Source organism: Leguminivora glycinivorella, chromosome 7, assembly GCF_023078275.1.
Source record: "Leguminivora glycinivorella isolate SPB_JAAS2020 chromosome 7, LegGlyc_1.1, whole genome shotgun sequence".
NCBI lineage: Eukaryota > Metazoa > Arthropoda > Insecta > Lepidoptera > Tortricidae > Leguminivora > Leguminivora glycinivorella.
In genome coordinates this window covers 11,524,807-11,547,333 of record NC_062977.1, presented here as the reverse complement: position 1 = coordinate 11,547,333, position 22,527 = coordinate 11,524,807, and the positions used below count along the sequence as shown (strand labels likewise).

The 22,527-nt window shown below is 37.7% G+C and overlaps 2 protein-coding genes across 2 annotated transcripts in view; both read right to left on the bottom strand.

Moving 5' to 3' along the window:
- Positions 1–358: 358 nt before the first annotated feature.
- LOC125227798 (4-aminobutyrate aminotransferase, mitochondrial-like) lies at positions 359–12,949 on the bottom strand. Its single transcript, XM_048132144.1, has 9 exons — positions 12,772–12,949; positions 10,884–10,996; positions 10,501–10,668; positions 10,076–10,354; positions 9,494–9,654; positions 8,797–8,947; positions 7,872–8,029; positions 7,180–7,448; positions 359–800 (listed from the first exon to the last, which is right to left on the bottom strand). Exons 1-9 carry the CDS (start codon positions 12,818–12,820, stop codon positions 682–684), a joined length of 1,467 nt encoding a protein of 488 aa, XP_047988101.1. The 5' UTR covers positions 12,821–12,949; the 3' UTR covers positions 359–681.
- A 1,411-nt stretch (positions 12,950–14,360) lies between these two features.
- Positions 14,361–22,527, bottom strand: part of LOC125227797 (4-aminobutyrate aminotransferase, mitochondrial-like) — a 37,087-nt gene continuing 28,920 nt past the window's right edge. The window contains exons 6-9 of the mRNA XM_048132143.1: positions 21,721–21,871; positions 15,863–16,020; positions 15,432–15,700; positions 14,361–15,054 (exon numbers count right to left, since the gene is read on the bottom strand). Of these exons, the coding sequence (XP_047988100.1) occupies positions 14,936–15,054; positions 15,432–15,700; positions 15,863–16,020; positions 21,721–21,871 (697 nt within the window). The 3' untranslated portion in view covers positions 14,361–14,935. The remainder of the gene's footprint in view (positions 15,055–15,431; positions 15,701–15,862; positions 16,021–21,720; positions 21,872–22,527) is intronic.

Sequence of the window (22,527 nt, the reverse complement as noted above, 5' to 3'; positions counted from 1 at the left end):
ACGAAATAAAGCACCACATAATTAGAAGAAAAATATGGACAGTAGTTATGTTTAAACATAATTTATATTTAATAAGCCAAAGAGAAAGATATAAAGTAAATGAATTGACCGTGACGTCACTCCTCAGTATTTCATAGTAATTCCATATTAGCAAATCGTTTTGACAGTTATTAAAAAGAAGCTGATTTGACTAGTAGGAAACTAGCCTATTAGGTATCTTTGATGTTCACGTAACGCTTGTATTTCACTGTTACGTTAAATTAAGAAGTGAAGGATCTACGGGTAACGTCGGTCTTATTAAAATACATAAAATAATTATAAAATTAACCATGCTTTATTAAAATAATATTCATAATTACATAAGTAATCGATAAATAATATTGAATAAATTAAAATCATGAACTTATATGGCCGGTATTTATAATTTAGCAGACTCGAAACCTAAGATTTTTGTAAACTGCCTACGCGGTGAGCCTAGCGGGCCGTGTGCTTGTTCATCACCGATGTGGTTTTTGAAAAAAAGAACAATATAAATGGCCGTCAAAAATTACTTGTTTTAAAAATGCATAATACTTATCGAAAAACATTTCGGAGAATCCCCACCTACGCCTTGCTAGCATATAACAAAACCAGTACTTATTAGATGAATATCGCTTGAAAAGATGTATAGTAATAAGTACTTTAAAGATTCTTCAATACTTTCCTTAGAATGTCCAAGTAGATGTTAGCGTGTCTCTCCTTAAAGATAAGCGCGGGCCGCAGGCGGATCGACTTTTCCCCGCATATGCCACCTAGAACACCTGCAGCAATGAACAGACTACATTTATATAGGTAGTTAACCCTTAAATGCATAGTGATGTAGGTATATATGCATGCATCATGTACTTTTGACTCTATTGACAGTATGTCAAAATTCAAATTTCAATCAATCTTTGTCAAGGTCATACATTTAAAGGTTAAAAAATAAGTGGCACTAAATGTCGTACGAGGAGAATCAAAAAGAAAATAAAAAGTGTCTAGAGGGAGAGCGCACAAGTTTGGCATGGGTTCTCCTTGCCTAACATAAAGGATCAGGTGCCCTAGCCGAATGACATTTCTGCGACGCGAAACGAAACGCCGCGAAAGGTAGTCTGGCTCTGTCGCGCCAATACGCAAGCGCGATAGAGATAGATATCTACGAGCGTTTCGTTTCGTGAGCGTTTGTGCTATTCGGCAAGACGGCTACGTAACCTGATAACGGGTCAGTATCAAATTTACCTTATCGCTAAACGACAATATAGCTGAAACGTCTGGATTGTATTATGTCGTTGTGACCACATAGACATGAATGCTAAATGCCTATTTAGCAAAACGTCTGGAACTCATAACGTTACAATTTAAGACGGTCCCCCGTTTGAATGCCCTTGCTCGATCGCGCTACTTCCCCTCCCCGCACCCCTGTTATACGATACGTCGATCGAGACTCAAGACCACCATACATAACAAGTCGCCATCTAGGAGGAGTTGCTTGTACTAGATCGCAATACTATAAGCTACTAGCGCCAGGAGTTGCCTGTAGGAATGTATGGGTACTAATACACTTTAATGCTATAAATATGCAAATTTTTTTTAACGAGAAAAACTACTAAACATATTATAAACGGAAATAAATGCAGTAAACTAAAGAAAAGTGACCAAGGCCTTCAGTTACCCGCGGCTGGAATGCTGTCGTATTATGGAAGATTTTTTTGTCAATAATCAATATGAATGTTGTTGTATTGACGTATCATAAAATTTTAAACTCGAACCAGAGGGCCCTGTGGCATCATCAATGGCCGTATCGATAACCGGAACAAAATGTATCTAAATTATCATTAGATAATTCCTGTTTTAGTACTAAAACAAATTGTTTATTTCACAATGTACAATGTGAAAAGTACTAGCGCATTTTGGCCAGTAGTCATAAGCAGAGTTTGGCACTGTGGTTTGTAACGCCGCTTACTGACTGAGTGTAGTACTAGTATGGTCTGGGTTCGATTCTGGCCTGAGGAATATTTTTTTGGTTTTTTTTTTTTCAAAACCGATAAGTTTCTACATTATAAAGGTTTATATCTCCCGTTTACAATATTTATGGCAAGATTCATTGTTTTGTATGTTTTTCCTGATGTAAATTAATTGTAGGTTCACATAAAAAGTATCTTTTTTTTGCAATAAAACAGAACGCGTAGCAATAAATATAGGTACCCATTATAAATATTCACTTAAGCTAATGCATGTGCCTTGTGTTTGGGGTTGCGTTGCGACTTGCGAGTTGCGAGGTAGGTAGTCCGCAGCGCCGAGCCGGCGAAAGACTGCATACAGGCAGACTGCATATTTAGCACGCACAGTACAACTCAAGTACCTATAAGTTACATTTTGAATAACGAGACATTTTAAAATTATATGATAATTATTACGATCAAAGATTCGACCTACCATAGAAACGTTGAATTTTGTTACAAATATCATACAGGGAACCAAACTATACAGGCAGTAATTTTTATAACAAGCAATATTTTCTGCACATGGGCTGCCGGCTGGCTGTGTGAAAAAAGAATAGAACATCAAAATTCATCATCAATTTTGTTTATTACTTATGTACATTTTAAATCTTCGATTCTGTCTTCAAAACACTCTTCTCTCTCTAACGCTCCTCTATCACGAGGCTATTCAAATGAAGCGCCACTGAGGGGTCTCTATTGGTTCCCATAATTTTTTAAGTCCGATTTTTACTATCCATAACGTTTTCCGTCATAATTTTTCTTAGTCATATTATCACTAGTCATAAAATTAAACGTCAGAAATTGTAGTTCTGATTTTTGAAAGTCATAAGTATTGTTAGTCATAAAATTTATTAGCCCTAATAATCAAAGTCCATAGATGTACAAATCCATAATGTTGAAGGAAATAAACTTATTCGGAATAATTGATCTAAGGATTTATCACAAGTCATAACGATTAATAACCGGGTTACCCTCATCTGGTAGAATAATTTTAGTCCGAAACACACTTCGCATAACATGTTTCGCAGAAACACTTTCAGTCGAATGGTAATTTTGCAGAAAATTTAGTTGGCATTATTACTACCATGCATAAGACACATTTGGCAGAATATTGTTTTACAGAACATTACTTTGGTCGACTTTGATTTAGCATAATTGTATGTACCATAATAATCTTATAGCATAATATTACATTAGCAGAATTATTACACGCTATCATAAGAGAAAAACTGCCCCAGAGTCACCGTTAGGTACGACGACGAGCGAAGCGAGGAGGAGTGTTAGGTATCTTGCATCCCCAACACATCCAACTCGCTATCAAATAGCAAATTGCAACTTTGTGCCACCTAAATATTATGCACAAATATTATCTGCAAAAGCAAATGTTCGACTAGAAGACTATTATGGTCATCAACATTATGACAACAGATGATTCGGTATTACAAAAATCTGCGAAATGATTTATGCCAAAGCATATTCTGCGTAAGGTGTTTCTGCCAAACATGACTTCTGCCAAGAACTATTATACGAATCAAATATATGCGTAAAAAGTTTCTGCCAGATAATAGTGAACCTTAATAACCATGTGTTTCTTCACTAATAGCATTAAATGGTTCTCTATTGTTTCCCATAAAAAATGTTGCAATGTTTTTTTCGTCTGCATTTTCGAAACTTGTAATTTGGCTTACTAACTTCCTCAGTGTTTATTAAATTTTCATGGCACTTATTAAACCATTTGGTCTCGCCAAGGAGCCGACGTTGACAATTTCTATATCCGCTTTTAAGGACAAAATATAACTAGCAAAAGGAAACTAACTACACGAGGTAAAGGGTTACTTTTTGAAACAATTTTGTTCCGCCAATAAACCGACGGAGCCCCGCTACGCGGGCCTCCTATTTCCGCTCTAAGGTAACTAACGAACCTACACGAGGAAAAGGGTTATTTTTAAAACAATTTAGTTCCACCAATGAGTAGACGGAGCCCCGCTACTCGGGGCTCCTATTTCCGCTCTAAGGAATCAAAGGAAACTAACAACCTACCCGAGGAATAGGGTTACTATATTTTTTTTTCTGTGTAATTATATGTATGTCTGAAATATAATATACTTTAGGAATTTTAGACATTAAATCTATATGCAGAAAAATCAGTAGGGCTTCAAAATATATGCCTAATAATATTTCTGAATAATTATTGTTATACTTTTCAATTTTATACTCATCAACTTTATGACTTTTGAGATTATGATATCCAATATTATGGTTTGTTATTGTTAGAACCATGAAACGTTATTCGTAACAAAAATTATGACTAGTGATGTTTATGACCACAAAATATGTGAATAACAACTTCTGACTAACGAAATTATGAACAATAAGTTTATGGGAAAGAAAGGGATCCCGCCACTGACATGTGTGCTTAGTCCGCCTGCGCGCGCTATGTATCTGCCCATTCCATGAATTTCACATTTTATCTTATTTATATTTTAGCTTTTAGAAGACAAACAAGCGGTGTACACCATTTGAGCGACGACTAACACCAGTACTGGATATTTCACAGAATGACTGATAGGATGCTTGCGAGTATCCATGATAACGCTCGCGCACAAAACATAGAAGGTTTTGAAAGAGATTTCTCAAGGAATTGTATCTAGCATAATGACGAATACATGTATACAGGGTTACGGTGATCGCTTTCCATCAGGCGGACCGTATACCTGTTTGCATATCTTTACGTTTGCTTTTATAAAAAATGATTATACTATTCTACATACGTTTTTTGCGTTGTACTTTCCTCGCTATAAATAGTGGAGGGGAAAAGTTTCGTGTTACAAACGGGTGCAAATGTATTTTACTTTTCGTGTGTTGAAAAACTCGCCAAGTTCAACTTTGCACCCTTGTATAACAAATAACTATTACTTATTAGCTTTTATCTACGCCTTACTTTTATTTGATTCTATTGATGATTTATATTGCTTAAAATTATCAAAATGGGTAATTATTCGCAGTATCCAATGCCTGGAAAAGGGGTGACACCACCTCCGAACCGAATCAATGTACAATATATTTAATCATGGGATAACGGTAAGCAAAAAAATAACATAGTGCAATACATATTAGGTTTCTTTGAGTTTGAAAGTATTATTTTTTTTTAAATCAATAATACATACTAAAACTATATTATATTTACTGTAATTTTGTTCTTTATACTCACTCCCTCGGCAATAGTTCCGGAGATATGACCTTTGAAAAAAAAAACGAACCACTGTCGACCACTTCACCCTACACACACAGCGCGCACAGGCGAGGCGGACGAAGCACAAAGTTCAGTCGCGTACCATCTGAATAGTCTCGTGAGAGAAGAGTGTTTTGGATACAGAATGGAAGGATTAAAGTGTATAAACAAACACGATGTAAAAATTGTTCTTGAATAAATAAACTGAAACTGAAACTATATAAAATTTAACGAAATATAATATTACATTTTCAGGTTCCATTATTTTTTAACATATTACTTGTTATAAAAATTACAGCCTGTACAATTTGGCACAATATTTTTAACTAAAAATGAATAATATTTGTGATAAAATTCTATGCTAGGTACCGTATCTTTGATCGTAATAATTATATAATTTTAAAATATTTCGTTATTCTAACGGAAACTACGAACACCTATCTACAAATTTAGATTTTTGTTAGTTGCGGCATACGGTACGTATTATGGTCACGTTATAATATAAAGAATAGTTCAAATTTATTTATATATCACCTTTCCTTGTTACCTATATCATTTCGTGCTATGTGCGCGAAGCCGCGAACTAAAACCTACCTGCAGGGGTTGCAAGGTCAACGACCCCACCCGAGCGCGCGCGCCGGCTCGCAGTAGGTACTGTGGGTACCTAACCAAATCTAACCATGCCTGCGCGCTCGTTTACAAGGCACATGCATTTTAGCTTGTGTGTATTTTATGTATATAAAATAATTATGTATTCATTTTCATATTTATTTATTGCTTTTTTTACACAGCCAGCACATGTAAACTATACAGGCTTCCTGTATAATATTTGTGATAAAATGCAACGTTTGTATAAACTTTTACATATATATGAAGCTTCAAATAATTTTCATCAGCGAGAAAATACGAAACAATGAATTTTGCCATAAATATTGTAACCGGGAGATATTAAAACCTTTATAATGTAGAAACTAATCGTTTTTGAAAAAAAAAAACACAAAAAGATATCCCACTGCCCGGGCTCGAAACCAGGACCGCATTGATCAGTGAGAGCCGTAAGCGGTGATGAAACCCACACGGCCAAATTCTACTTGCGACTGACGGGCAAAATTCGCCAATACATGTCACATAGTACATTGTGAAATAATTTGTTTTTGTCCTAAAACAGGAATTATGTAATGTACACTCGTAATAATGAAATGATAATTTAATTTCATTTTGTTTCGCTTCTCTATTCTAAGAAAAAAAATGGCTCGGCGCAGCGAGCGGCACAGCCCCTCCGTCCGAGAGCCGTCAGGCAACTGGCGCACGGTGCGTGGCGCGTTCAAAGGTAGCCCCTTAAAATGAGCTAGCAGCAAAACCTCTTTATCTTCGAATATCTTTATTGCTTAATTGACATTAACGCTAAACGGTCCGGTAGCAAAACATTTGCAACGCAAAATACCCATGAAGCAAAACGTCTGGATTGTGTGACGTCTTCATAATTAAATATGACTAACAAATTCTAATTCACACGTATACTAATTTTTTTACTTCAGACATTTCATGACGTTATGCTACTAACTCGTTCTGTGTTCATGTCAATCAACTTGTATAACTTTCGGCTTATTGGGTATTCTAATCATAAGGGCTATTTATATTTCCAGACGTTTAACTACTTGTCCATTCTAATTCTTAGTCATTCAGCTAGAACAGACGTCAGTCGAATATGTTCGAAGGCCAGTGAAAGACCACTTGCCTTAAAAATACGTCTGTGAAATTATGTCGTAATAAAAGTTCCACATTCTGTGCTATCAAAAACGGCGTTATCTTATAGGTCCAGTACCAATACTGACTCTCTTAGCCGTCTGTAACACTTCTTAACAAGTAGATATCACTAACTTACGTCTTCAGTTCAGTACAAGCTTTTAAGAGCGACAAACTTACCATTTTTCCTCAAATCGTTATTAATTTTATCCCTCACTTTAGCAGTAGGGGAACAAAATGCTAAAAACGTCCCTCGGCCACGCACTCTCATTATCGCGGTAGAAAATTCTTTCTCAAGTTCATGTAAGCCATTTTTCAAAACTTTTCCAGCTTGCTGAACTGTGGTTAACAACTTCTCATGCTCAATGGCGCGAAATACTTCGTCAAGGAGGATCAGTTTTCCGGGGTCTCCGCTCCAGGTGTTGAATATTCTGTAACCCTGTGCTGGCCTATTGAAAATTAATTAAAACTAAATTTCTTCCCATACAAGGTGTAACAAAAATAACGGGATTCGTTGAATATGGGTTATATTGTAAGTCCGCTTTCACATTATTCGATCCGATATCGGATGGATTTCAATAGAAAAAAGCCCAAGATGGCGCCTGTAATGTATGGGATATCGGTCCTACATCCGATATCAGATCGGATAATGTGAAAACGCTCTACTTATTCGGTAATTACCGTGCCGTACCTACTCTAAAACGTAGGTACAAGACATTTTTCTAATATTTTCTAGGTCGATTGCCTTGCCGGGATTCGAACCCAGGACCGCGGCTTAGCAGGCAGGGCTTCTATGCGCTAGGCCAGACAGATCGTCATTTAAAAGTTAATACCTAATTAGTAAGTAAATACATACGACCATGACCACTTACTTGAACTCCGAAGTGGTGAAGAAACCGCCCGTAAGCATTTTCTTACTGAACGTGACTAGGTCCGGAGGCGAGGGCAGGTTGAAGTGCTCATGGCCCCACATCTTGCCCGTCGGCCCGCACCCCGTTTGAACCTCGTCAATGATGAGAGCTACTCCCATCTGCAAGGCACAAGCTAATTTCAACCAAGTATCACTGATCTTATTGAGTTATAAATTGAACCTGAGGGTGCGTGGTTGGTCTCGGCGAATGTGATTTTTTAGTTTGAGCCGAAGTTCTTAGTAGAAACAACGACAAACTGATTGCATTGAATGACCCGACACGGTAACTTTTCCAGCGATTTCTGTGCAGCATGGTAAAAATAAAACAATTCATACATGTGTGTTTATAGGTAGATGATTAATTAACGCTCATTTTACTGATATTAATCCTAATAGTACATTACATCAGAGGCCGGGAAAATGAGGATTTCCGGCCAAGCGGGATAGGGATACGAGGCCGGGAATCCGTTTTCACGCCGAGGCATGTATAGTGCTTTTCTCAAACATACAATGAAATAAAAAAAATGCTCTAAAGGACAATATTTTATAAAAAAAAGTTACTTTGCAGGCCTAGGCCTAAAAATAATATGAAATCCCTTTACAGTCCTCTCGAGTTGTTGCGCCCAAAAAGCGATACTTCCCAGCCCATTTTAAGGAACGTAAAGACAATATTTCATTGCATGTTTGAGAAAATAACAATTTCAGCTGGCTTCGGACACATGTATTCCTTTAATGTGACATTGCTGCAGCAAAATTGCTGGAAAAGTTACGATGTCTGAGTATGACAGATGCAATGAGCAAAAAAAGTAATGTGTTATGTAATCAAATCACACTCAGTAAGTTTATTGGGACACGGCAAAGTCGCATTACGTGTGACGATAACTTACTTGCTTGCATATTTGCTGAAGGCACTGAAAGAACTCGGGGGACGCTTCGTTGTCTCCTCCTTCAGACTGGATCGGTTCGACAACAATGGCCGCCACTGGCCTACAGCACCTTAGTCGCGTGTCTAAGATTTTCGACACTTCCTCCAGGCATCTATGTAAAATTTAAGCAACATTATCTACAAAAAATGAATGAATGATAGAATAGAATTTCGAATAGTTGTCCCTAATGAAATATTAACGGATATACTTATTTAAGTGAAGTTTACTATTTACTAGCAAATTTAACGGTAGATACGCCACGCCAAGGATGGTTCCTATTAAGTGCCAAGTTCCTAATACATAGCTATTAGGAACTGACCTTGTATACGAAGCAGGAAGCCTCTTGGTCGAATCTTTGTACGGGCATTCGTCAATGATACTTACTTACCTATTTGTTTCGGTGAAGTAAAATTTGTAAATAGTGTAAATGCGTCTAACCCTCAAATGTTACCGAGAGATTTCACATTGCTGTGTTGAAAAGTTGTCTGAGCTTACACTACTACCTACTTACTATTTTGCAACTCCTGCCTTAGAGTCACTCAATAAGTAGGTACTCTCGAGATCTTTAGCTACCTCAGGAGTCTTAACCAGCGCTCAAAGGAAATACATTGTTTACTATTACACGGATAGGTAACATTTCTAAAGGACAAAGCATTACCTTTGGTCTTCCTGACGGTTGTATAGTTGGTTTTCATGGAGCGGGTACTGGTATCGCGGGAACGGGGCCACAGGCCAATCGAAGGCCGGACAATCTATTTTGTGTATCCATTTCGATCTCGTGGTAGACAGGGCTCCGAAGGCGCGACCGTGGAAAGCGCCCTGAAAGTTTAAAACTAGCCGGAAAATGTGGAAATTTTATGTTACAGCTTGATAAAGATAAGTAAATAGATATAGTTATGATTATGACGCTATCTATTACCTAAATTCATGTAATGGGGGCATCCTATGGACTATCCCGGTCAAACACCTTTTATCAAGTTTCTTAACTGACGTTATTTAAATGTGTATCCATTCATCTTGTGACCGAAAAATCTTGCTCTGCCAGGTATATTATAAGATTTATAAGTAGCAACCTGCTAAACTTCAGAATCAGAAAATTCGCGCAATTGATAAATTTATTTGCAGGTTACAAGCTCTACCTACTCTTGAGAGTCTACCTGAGCTTGAGAAAGTGTCTGTCAAAATGCTACGACTCATCAGTCATGCATGAGAGTGAGATAACAGATAAATAAAAATGTACCCAAAAAGACATGACAGCCAAGTCCGGCGACCCCGGCGGTTGGTTCACCATGCAGGTGTTCAATTCTTCAGGCGTGAAGTCCAGCTTGCTGCCGCGCTGCTTGGCGCGGTACCAGAAGAACGCGCACTTGTACGCGTTTTCTAGGGAACAGGCGCCGCACATCATCGTGTATACGTTGGTCATGCAGTGCGGCGCTTTAGCAAGCAATATCTTCTTCAGTTTTTCTGGCCAGTCGGCGGGTGGAAACACTAGGAGCGCCGACCGATTAATCAAGGATTTCTGTAAAGTAACAATTTAGTAAACTTTTGCTGCAATACGCACTATAGTTATCTACTGCTAGTTCAATCTGAACATTGAGCTCGCGATTTGCCTGAAGATCGACTAAAATTGACAGTCACGAAAAATAAGAGGAGGTACCTACTTACAAGCGCATGACTATTTGCATAAGCTGCCAGCAGTGCTGGGTGGTTGTATCCTAAGGGAGACGACGATATTTGGGTAAAGACGTCCAGAAACTGATTTCCGTCCGCGTCCACGAAGTAATTTCCAGTACAGTTATCATAGTCGCCAAACAACTGCACAGATTGAGCTTGCTGGAACAAAAAAATATAGAAATATAGAATTAAGAACTTAGCATGATCTATGCTAATTGTGAGAGATCTTGCTATGCTGATTAACTCTTGGACAACTGGAAAGTAAGCGTTGCCACTAATAACTTACCGTCAGGATCCGTACAGATGCAGAACATACCCACTTAAAAATATTCCAAAGTTCATTACAGAGATGACAAAATATCGTAAAAGCATACCTGTATACTGTTCAGTTCACTCAACAGCTGCAGGGACTTGGGTCCAGGAACCGAAGTTTTGACCGATGGCTTCTCGGGTTCTTTTGGGACTGTCACGGACATGCTTCTGACCACTGTGCATATAATCTCGTACAATGTACTATTATGTATGTATTGCGAGGGTAAATAAACGGTGTAGTTGGCTTGTATTTGTATAATAAAAAACCGGCCAAGTTCGAGTCGGACTCGCCCACCGAGGGTTCCGTATCCGTACAAACTTTCAATACTTCATGTAACTTTAAAGACTTGACTAGAATAGGTATAGCGCCATCTCTCAGTGAATTCGCTTCTAATTTGCGCGACCTGGCAGGCAAGCATGGTCGCGCGATAATAGTTATTTGTTATACAAGGGGGCAAAGTTGTATTTTAACGCCGAGTGTGGAATTGAAAAACGAGCAAGTGAAAGGATTCTATAGTTGAACCACGAGCGAAGCGAGTGGTTCGAGAATAGAATCCTGAACTTGCGAGTTTTTTAACACACGAGAAGTAAAATACATTTGCACCCGAGTGTAACACAAAACTTTTCCCCTCACTATAGCGAGGAAACTACAACGCAAAAAATGCATTTATCACTGCTTCCAGTAGTTCCACAGGTGGTAAATCATCTTTATTACTAGATTCACCTACTTTTATCAATTTTACATCAGTTAATTTGACTTTAACTCAAGGTCAAATTACTTTACCCACTAGTGGATAAAATGCGTTTTTACCCGCTGGTATTAAAGGACAAAACACGTGTTTCCGAGCTAGTGAGGGGAAAATTATAAAACATCAGGCCGTCCCTATCGTACTTACAAATAGTGCCCACACACATCACACTAATAAATGCCCTTACCGGGATTCGAACCCAGGACCGCGGCTTAGTAGGCAGGAGCACTACCAAAGCCGGTCGTCGAATACTGTATATTTAGGTATATTATGTACCTTGGACCGTACCTAATATTTTTTGATCTTTATACATTGTAAGTCAAACAGATTTTAAGCCAATAATAAAAGTCAAGTAAAAATGCTAGCTCGTTTTACCTAACTTATAATAGTTATTTGTTTTACAAGGGGGCAAAGTACTTGTTTAATCGCACGTGCAAGAAAATTGATACCCAAGCAAGCGAAAGATTCAAATATTGAACCGCGAGCGTAGCGAACGATTCAGAATGTGGAATCTTGGGCGTTGCAAGGGTTCCAAGGCACGTAGGTTAAACAAAATTTGCCACCGAGTGAAACACAAAGATTTTCACTACACCAACACGTAAAACATGAAAGTACCTAAATCAAATTCATCAATTTATTTAACATTTATAATTTAAAATCATTATTTAAACATCAATTCTACTAACCAGGTTAGGGCATCAAGTTAAAATTTATATGAAATTACTTTGCACACACTTGTGGATAAAATGCAACTTTGCTATTCGTTTTTTAAGTATCAAGACAGCCGAGAGCCTTTACCAGTTGGTGTGGTGAAAAATATATTGATACATCCAATCAAACAAGAGCATCCCAAAAAAAAAAGAAATTGCTATACAATTTCTGTTATGGCTGGTTTTAGTGTCACGCGGACCGTCCGCGCGACTAATTTGTATGAAGTTGATGTTGTCGTCCGCGCCACTCTAAAACACTCCCTGAACTTCATACATATTAGTCCGGCGCGGATCGCTCCGCGCGGACGGTCCGCGTGACACTAAAACCAGCCTATCAGTCTCTGCCTGTGAGAACCCATATAAAATACAATAAATGAAACCTCTAAATAATTTATAAAATATTCTAAACTACATAGTTTATCTGGGATTTTGTCGGCATCTAAGTCGCTTAAATCATCGCGCCTACTCAGGTACCTTAAACTAAAACTTACATTTTATAACGGACAATACATTCTCGGGAACCTTTTTTATACGGAACATGGTTTTCCTTTTCGTTTTATACCTAAACTGTATCAACCGTAACTGGTTTGAAATCAAAGCTTATATAATTACGCAAACGGTTATTCAATATTCCGTACATTATATATCCAAGTCATAGTAAAAGCCTAAACGTTAAAATTATAACAATGAAATAAATGAAATCAAAGAGAATAAAATCACTACAAATAAAACTGTCATCAATTGTCATTATAGTGTCAATAAAACACAAAAATAATATAATTTCTTTAGTCTATGCAAACGTTAACTAATTAATGCGGAAACTTTTTGGAATAATGACGTTAAATACTCGTTAAGTGTGCGGAAAGAAGTAGACTTGCTTATTAAATTTTGATTCTCTAAAACCATGTTCTAATTTTCTACAAATATTAACGCGAAACCAGTACACACTGGCCCCATTATATGTATATGACTGGTCTGCACATTATTGCCATATGAAAGAGGTTAGTAGCGACACTTTTTCAGGGTAAAAAAAAACTTAAAAAACATTTTAAAGAAAACGCAAGATTTCAACATCAATTATTATTATTTTGGAAGACTTTGTTGAATAGGTAGAGGTACATTATTTGTATTACATGTAATGAAGTTTTATGATAGTATAACGCTTCTTATTTCCTAATATGTATCCTAAATTCACAAAACAGTTACATAAACGAGCCTAACTACGTATCTACTTAATTAGTTTTGTGACACTTAGAAATATACTATGGCATAATAATAAATACTTATAGAGACAAGTCCAGTAAGTACCTAGACTTGGCTCACGATATAACCGCCATGTGGGATGTTGATTCAACGATCATTGTTCGGATAGTCGTTTCAGCGAACGGTCTCATAGCGAAGAGTCTCGACCAACATCTTAAGAGACTCTCGCTAGGTGGCTGGATCAAGGGCCAGATGCAGAAGGCGGTGATCTTGGACACGGCGCGGATAGTCCGACGGTTCCTCTCTCTGCAGCCCTAACCACCCTCTGCACCCTAGGTTAGGTTTTTAATAATATGTTTATATGTTTTTATATTGTTTTAAATGTTTTTAGTATACATATTGTCGAAATACCTCGCTCATACCAATCCTATCCTATATTTGAACGAGTGCGACCGAAACAGTTGAGTATTATTGAAGATTTTTGAATGTCTAAAATCTAAGAATGAAAATAAATACTTATAGATAGCTCGGCTTCATGGCTTTTCGGACCATCGAATATGAAACTTATAAACTTCTTTATACACAAGGGTATAAAGAAGTTTATAACCAGGTGCTCCATGACACCATTGCACCAATCTGTATAACATCCATAGCAAAACGGAGCGAAAATGATCCGATCCGATATCGGATGTCGGAAGGATTTAAATGGAAAAAATCCAAGATAGCGCCTGTAATGTATGGGGTATCAGTCCTACATTTTAAATAAGTAATACTGTGTTGATATTAAAATAACACGTTATTCATAGTATAATATAAAAACAAGTAAAAATATGTGTGCCAGTGCTATATCAGTCTAGTATTAAATGGTCCTTGTTTATATGTTTTTATATTGTTTTAAATGTTTTTATATACATATTGTAAAATACCTAGCCTAAGAATGAAAATAAATACTTATAGATATTTTATAATATAGAAAAATGATTTTAAATAAGTAATACTGGTTGCTTAAGATCTATTTAAATCTCTTAATTATTAAACATGCTGACCGTATCCTTGCTTCAACTGTCTAATTAATATCGATTTATAACATGTGACGAGATTTATTTAGTGTATATTTTTGTACTTATAAAGTAATATAAAATGTGAGTGTGCACGGGAAAACGTCCCACTTTGTTGATTGCTATAAAGCCGCTTTGTCAGTTTATTCATATAAAGATACAAGTAAATCTCGCCATAATGGTAACCGACAAAGTGGGGCGTTTTACTAAACACACTCACAAATGTTACGATATTTCTATGTTTAGCCACACATCAAAAATGGGGAGAAAAATATGAAAGTTTGTCAAATAAATATATAAGAAGCTGAGTATAAAAATAACATTTCCAATTATGTGAGCATAAAATGAAAGCCTTATGGTATGTGGTTGTGTTGCAAAAGTTAAAGAGCTACGTTTAGAGTTCCTTGAGCGTTTTCCGGAGGGTGTCGAGGTAGATGTGCGCGTGCTTCTCCCGGAACGTGAGCGCGGGCCGCAGGCGGATGGCCGTCTGCCCGCAGCTGCCGCCTAGCACGCCTGACCCAAACAAAATTCAAGATTGTAAACCATCATCATTAAAAGCAAAGTTTTCATTTTGTACATAGCTATTGCATACATTTTACACAATACATCGGGAATGGATACAATTGCTTTATTTGTGCCAATGATGATTATGATGATTTATTTCCTATAGAAAATTAGTGGGACAAAGCTAAAGATCATAACTAATGATTGAGTGTGCAGATGCACTTTTTAAAATGAATAACACATTTCTATACATGAAACTCGTGTATCAACAAGGGAAAATATTTCGCATAAAACATTGAACTCGACTTGAACTGTATCGAAATCTAGAAATTATAAGAGATGTATGAGACGTGTTTAAAACACAAATAAAAGCACAATTAACTTACCATTTTTCTTCAAATCGTTATTAATCTTGTCTCTCAAGCTTGTGGTGGGTGCATTGAACGCCAAGAACGTGCCCCGGCCGCGCACACTGTTTATCGTGTTAGAGAATTCTTTCTCGAGTTCGTTTAACCCATTTTTCAGAACTTTTCCAGTTTTCTGAACATTGCTTAATAGATTTTCTTGCTGAATGACGCGAAGTACTTGCTCCAGAAGGATCAGCTTGCCTGGGTCTCCCATCCAGGTGTTGAAAATTCTGTACGCCTGTGCAGGCCTAAAATAATAAAGAAAACTGTGTTATCACTTTAATACCAAAAATATCAATAAAATATAAATCCAAATCTTATTACAGTATTCTCACTTTGAGCCTAACTTTGAAAATTTTCAAATGCTGCACAAGTTATTTTTAAGAGACTAGCCAAATAATACCAGTTACCTGAACTCAGCAGAGGTGTAATAGCCGCCCGTGAGCATTTTCTTGCTGAACGTAACTAGATCCGGGGGCGAGGGCAGGTCGAAGTGCTCGTGGGCCCACATCTTGCCCGTCGGTCCGCACCCCGTTTGAACCTCGTCTACGATTAAAGCTACTCCCGTCTGGAAACCACAAACACTTAATCGTTTTCTCACAGAGTCAACGGATACCTACAGTAGCGGAAAATAATCTATCATATTTTTTCGTACACATTTGCATACTTATTTCATAAATTAAAATAAAAACGGCTATTGCCATGTCGATGAAATTTACAATATAGGAGATTTACAATATATAAATAAGACAATTTGGCCAACTTAAGGTTCATTTTTAAAACAGCTCGTATGCCCGAGTTTTGCAGGGTAGCCCTGTGGACCTTAAATAAATAATAAAATAATGATGTGGTGTAATTTTCATACCAACGACTTTTGAGATTGAAAAAAATAATCAATCTATAATTGTAAGTAGAATTCGCTATTTTGTGTTTTTTCATCACATTTGTTGTTTAAAGGTCTCATTGCGTCCACATGTACTGAAGAATAATGTACTATTTTATTCCCAAGTGAATAATGGATTTAGTTTTAAAAATTAATACAATCCGTACAATACTTCAGGCAAAGGATGTTTCAATCAGCCAAGGATTTTTTTTGCATAACAAGAATTTGTCTATTAAGCTATAAATAGTACATTGTGTAACAAGGGGAGGAAGTTGAATATTACTAACGAGAGTAAGTTAAATCGCGACGGCTTGCCGGAGCGATTTAAAGACTCGAGTGAGTAATATTCATACTCCCCGAGTTCATCACACTCATAATGTAAAAAATATGTAAATAGATGTAAAAAAGTTAAGTACGGTACAAGAAATTTCATTATTCCCTTGGGAGAACGATTTTTCTATAACTCACGCTCCGCCTGCGCGCAATAGCACATTTAAAGTGCGGGTGTGATGAAAAAAATATTATACGGTATGAAAATAGTATTTTATACAATCGTGATATAATACAAAGCTTTTCAGTCGTGTACCATGTTTAGGCCACGAAGCTTGCTGAGTGGCCTAATAGTACGGTACGAGAGTGAAAAGCTTAATTATATCACTATTGTATACAATACTTTTTCTACGAGTCATCATCTTCATCATCAATGGACGGAAATATCATCATTCATGCAAGTTAAAATTAATGTTAATAGAGTCGTTCACCGTTGTATCAACATCGAATTACCTAGCAACCAATTGTTTGTAATAATGTCTCTGATTGGCCGATAACGCGACAGATAAAAAAAATGTGTTTCAGATGCAGGAAAATTTGCCAGGTATCGCAAATTAGTATAGAAATTGTATGAAGTTCTATTTTTGAAATTATTACAGTTAACTAAAGTCAACTATAATGAGCTTATTATAATTGAGTCGGAACTGCCATAGAGTATCCAACACTGAAAAGTTAGCACTTATAGTTTAGTCTGTGGTGTCCTAATTGACAGATTACAGTCGACAAGTAGAAAAATGCATTTTATTTATGTTTTACAATTATTTCAGTGTGTTTTACACAGAACTAAATCAAGATAGAAGGAAAAAGTGTATCTACTTCGCGTGCGGAAAAGTTAAATAGCGAGCAACATTGTTCGCCGCGCAAGTCAGTCTGCTCCCGACCGCTGCCCGCGAGTGACATACAGTGAAAAATACAAAATGGGTCGGTGTTCGATAATTAACTGTTCAAACACCACCAATAAAAGCAAGGGTGTTAAGCAAAGTGTTTCCTATCATCGGTAAGTACCATTTGTCCTAAAATATTTTTTATTAAATAAAAAACACGATTTTCCTATTTTTATCATCAAAACATTAGCTGACGTACGGCCGTCAAACTAGTTTTCCATTGCGGCTTTAATTTGACGAGTCCGACTTGGCGTGCGTTTAAAACAAGCGATATAAAAATACGCTATTCAAACTGTCGAGAAGTGAAGGTAGATTTGTTATTTTGTCCGTCGAACTCACGTCGAACTTAAGAATAGTGGTGCACCACGGAACTATATCGTCATGTATGCTGCGATTTCCTTATTCGATTTAAATCAATTTTGCGAAGCAGTGGAAATTATAATTATGTTTTTATATTGTTATGAAACTATACATAAGTATAAAGTACGAGTGAAAAGTAAATTTAATTTTAAAATAGGTTACAGTTACGGTATTAACGTTGAATTTGTGGTCGGCAGAAAAACAAATACAAACATAATACGCTCTATATTTATTATGAATAAAAATAACTCTAAAAATGTGTTAATGGTTAATTATATTTATATATTACTACAATATTTATATATTACTGTTATTTATAACAAATAACATGAGGATAATGAAGTGAGTACATTGTCGATTTTCTTAAAAATATTACGAAATATTAACCTACCTACTAAAATCTTTGTTCCTGGCCTTAGGCAAATTATATACCTACTAGTGAATTGTTTGTCATCACACGAATACAGGTATATACTTACTTCATTTCACAACGAAGATGAACATCCGATATTTTTAACTTCGTCGGGCATCCCGCACGCAACCTCCACATCCACAATCGATCGAATGGGTTACGCGGCGACAACGTTCCCATCACTAAAGTACACTCGTGACGTCATAGGCTCGACACAAAACGTTACACGCTCGGTTTCGCTGTTAATCGCCGAGCATTTTCCTTCTATCTTGATTTAGTTCTGTGGTATTTTACATTTATTTTGTAAATTTCACGTAGATAAATCGTTATAATTTGCAATCTGGCAGGAAATTGTGACGGCCATTTCGATTTGTGCTTGACCGCGTTGCCATAGCAACGGGCAGTACAACACCGCCATTCATTGAAGGTTTTGCCTTATGATTTTTTCTCTGTGTTTCCTCTCAAACGTGATGAAAAATATTGTGTGTAACTCAGAGGTAAGGATTTTGTAAACTCGTGTCTATAACTCTCTCCAGCCTGCGGCTGTCGCGAGTTATTACACTCGTCGACAAAATCCCCCTTACCTCCCTTGTTGCACAATATACTATTATAATATGAAATTCAATATTAGTAACATACACGATTGCAGTGTGTAAAGTCTCTAATCCGCATAAGGCTCTCGTTGCTCTCCACGGGCCACGTGCAGTGGGTCCTAAGACTCGTTACAATGATACAATAGTTATTTACTTGATATAAAAGTCCAATTTTAAGAATTTTCGACTTATTGTTTGCGATATATAGCCAGTATGATGGATTTTTTTCCGCTACTGTACTTCGAAATAATGTCGCTATAAGGAGTTCAGCCGCATTAAGACAGCCAATTTTGGCGTTACGCGTTGTGTACCTATCAAAAATCACCGGATCCACACACAGCGAGGCACGTCGTGAGGCAATTTACTCGCACGGCAAACGTGCCATGCAGACGTGCCTCGGAGCAGTGCGCGTGTTTTGTTCAACTGAGCGACCTGCCTCGGCCGAAGCACGTCTACATTGGACGTTTGTCGCGCTCCTCCTCGATTATTTACAAATAGATGAGAAAGTTTGTGAGCGTCAGGACCCCTGGACCACTACAGATATTTGATGTTTAGTACATACTAAAATTTAGTATCTATTTGATACTATTTGGTACCTGAGTACATATATTTGGTACCTCCACTGATATCGAAAAATCGAGCGAATAAAGTGGCCAGACATTCTGACGTCAGGATGTCTGGACCATTTTTGGTTTACATAGTTCTAGACAACACTACTAATTGATATCTTAGTCAATATTTACTACCTATTTGGTACCTGTCAATATACTTTTTTTCAAATTTTTTTGGCATCCCAAAAAAAAGTTATGACGGAATTTAAAGTTGTGAGCCCGGCCGTGCCGTTGAAGTATGTAGCGCCTGTTTTGACACTGTTTTGTTACTTTTATATTTCGACTATATTAATGCCACTAGTCAGTAGAGATGATGTGCGAGTGCCTAAAAATAAATTCCTATTTAAGTTGACGCGCAGGAGGGCAGGCGGATTTGCCTCTATTCTTTGGACATGCGCTACATACTTCAACGCCACGGCTGGGCTCACAACTTTAAATTCCATCATAACTTTTTTCTGGTACGCCAAAAAAATTTGAAAAAAATATATTAACAGGTACCAAATAGGTAGTAAATATTGACTAAGATATCATTTAGTAGTGTTGTCTAGAACTATGTAAACCAAAAATGGTCCAGACATCCTGACGTCAGAATGTATGGCCTCTTTATTCGCTCGATTTTTCGATATCAGTGGAGGTACCAAATATATGTACTCAGGTACCAAATAGTATCAAATAGGTACTAAATTTTAGTATGTACTAAACATCAAATATCTGTAGTGGTCCAGGGGTCCTGACGCTCACGAAAGTTTCATTTTATTTATCCACAAGAGTGCGAAGTAATCTCATACAATTTTTAACTTGATGTATGGTGTAATTGACCTTTAAATGATGGTCTTGAATCATAAATGTAATACGCTGATGCATTTGATTTCGTTTGTTGTTTTACAGTTAGTATTTTGCTCGTGTTGGCGTGGTGAAAAATGATGTGTTTAATGTGCTCAAAATTTGTTCAGCCTTCGTGCCCAGAAATCCTCGCAATGCTCAAGATTCCACTTTTCGATCTGAACTACGAGTGTTGGAATCTTTCGCTAGCGTGGGTATCAATAAATAACAAATAACTATTAAATACCTTGCAGGATTGCCAATAACAGCTATTGCTATTTGAATATCTGATGTCACATCAGTAAGGGTCCCCCCACATCTAGCGTCTCGCGAACGTCGTCGCCTCTCCAACGCCCGCGCGGCGTCGACGCCGCGCTTCCGCAGCGCCGACGCGACGTTGCGGCGCCTCTCGAACGTCGACGTCGCAGTGACGTCCGCGCGGCGTCGACGCTGCGTTAGCGCCGCGCCTCCTCGACGTCAGTGGCAGTAAATCAAAAGTAGTTTATACGTTAGTTCGTATGCCTTAACCAATTTTTTGAAAAGTTATTTCTATAATGTAGGTGCATCAACTTGTTTACAGAGGGTCTGTGGCCTGTGTTGTATCAACTACGTTTGACGTATTGCTTCCTCTTCATCGGAAAAACTGTCATTTCATAGAAATATTGTAAAAACACTAAACAGAGAATGTGTCGAAGAAACGAGAGCAAAAAGCAATATTTACGCGTCTAGCGACCGTCATGATGCCCAAATTTAAGGTTTTTGATTAGTAGTTTACGTTTATTTGCCATAATTTGTTAGTTACTAAAAATACTGGGATTCCGATTACAAAATTAAATATCGGTTTCGAAATCTACCCCAAAAATCCCAAGATATTGGGATCCCGGTATTGGAAGCCCTAGCTGGACGTTGGTAGCCGCTGGCATCGCGGTGGCGCTATGCGGGCGCGGCGTTGGCGCGGCGTCGACGCCGCGCGGACGCCACTGCGACGTCGACGTTCGAGAGGCGCCGCAACGTCGCGTCGGCGCTGCGGGAGCGCGGCGTCGACGCCGCGCGTGCGTTGGAGAGGCGACGACGTTCGCGAGACGCTAGATGTGGGGGGACCCTTATGTGCTATATTTACAGGGTTTAATACATTTAACAAAAGGGATTAAATTCTGTTTTTGTTCCCTATCAATACTTAACACAAAACTGCCAGTCGAAAGTCATTTCATACATCGTAAGTGTCCTACATGATGAATTTAAATCGTAACAATTATGGGGTGTTGCCTTGCGACTCGCGACGTGCCTCTCTCAGTGTGGACCCGGCTAATTACTCCGATCGATACATATTTAAATGAGGTGGTAAAGAAATTGTGGTATAAAGAACGACTTACGCGCTTGCAGATCTGCTGAAGGTTCTGGAAGAACGCCGGGGACGCCTCGTGGTCTCCCCCCTCGGACTGTATGGGCTCCACGACAATGCCCGCCACCGGCTTGGCGGATCTCTTGCGCTCTTCGATGATGCGCGCTATTTGCTCTAGGCATCTAAATTGTATAAACATATAGACAATATTCAACAACGTGAGTTTAATTGCAAATGATCACCTGATTTGACTAGCAATGATCCTGCCGTTAATTTAATCATGCACAAGCTTATGCGTTTTGGTGTATTTTGTTTCGAGATAACTTGGTGCTAAAGCCCACCAAATGCCCTTGAAAATCGTTAAACAGCTCTAAATCTAATACTGTAGTCGACTAAATATAATTTGACCCGATTTGTCATACAAGTGGTTCGAAAAATAGGCTCACTTTATATTTCGTCGACGATACATTTTGTGAGCTTTCAAACGCGGGTTACGTTACTTTAAATTGGGGGAAAACGCGGACATCCTTTTAACACTTGTTGCTGTGTTTGTAAAATGCAGCATATTATTAGTGCCAAGCATTAGGTAGGTACAATATTAATCCGTAAACACAACTTTCACGTGCATGCTTTACGTGCATGAAAGAGAAAAGTATTTATATGACGTCAACGCATATCAAACTCGTACTTGCAAGAGCTTATACTTGGTCAATTTGACATGCGTCGACAAATTAAATTATTGGGAAAACAATACTTTTCTTGTTAATCCATCCATACAAATGCAGGACTACTTCTAAATCATATAGCATTAAACGCGCTCCATAAAAAACATAGCATA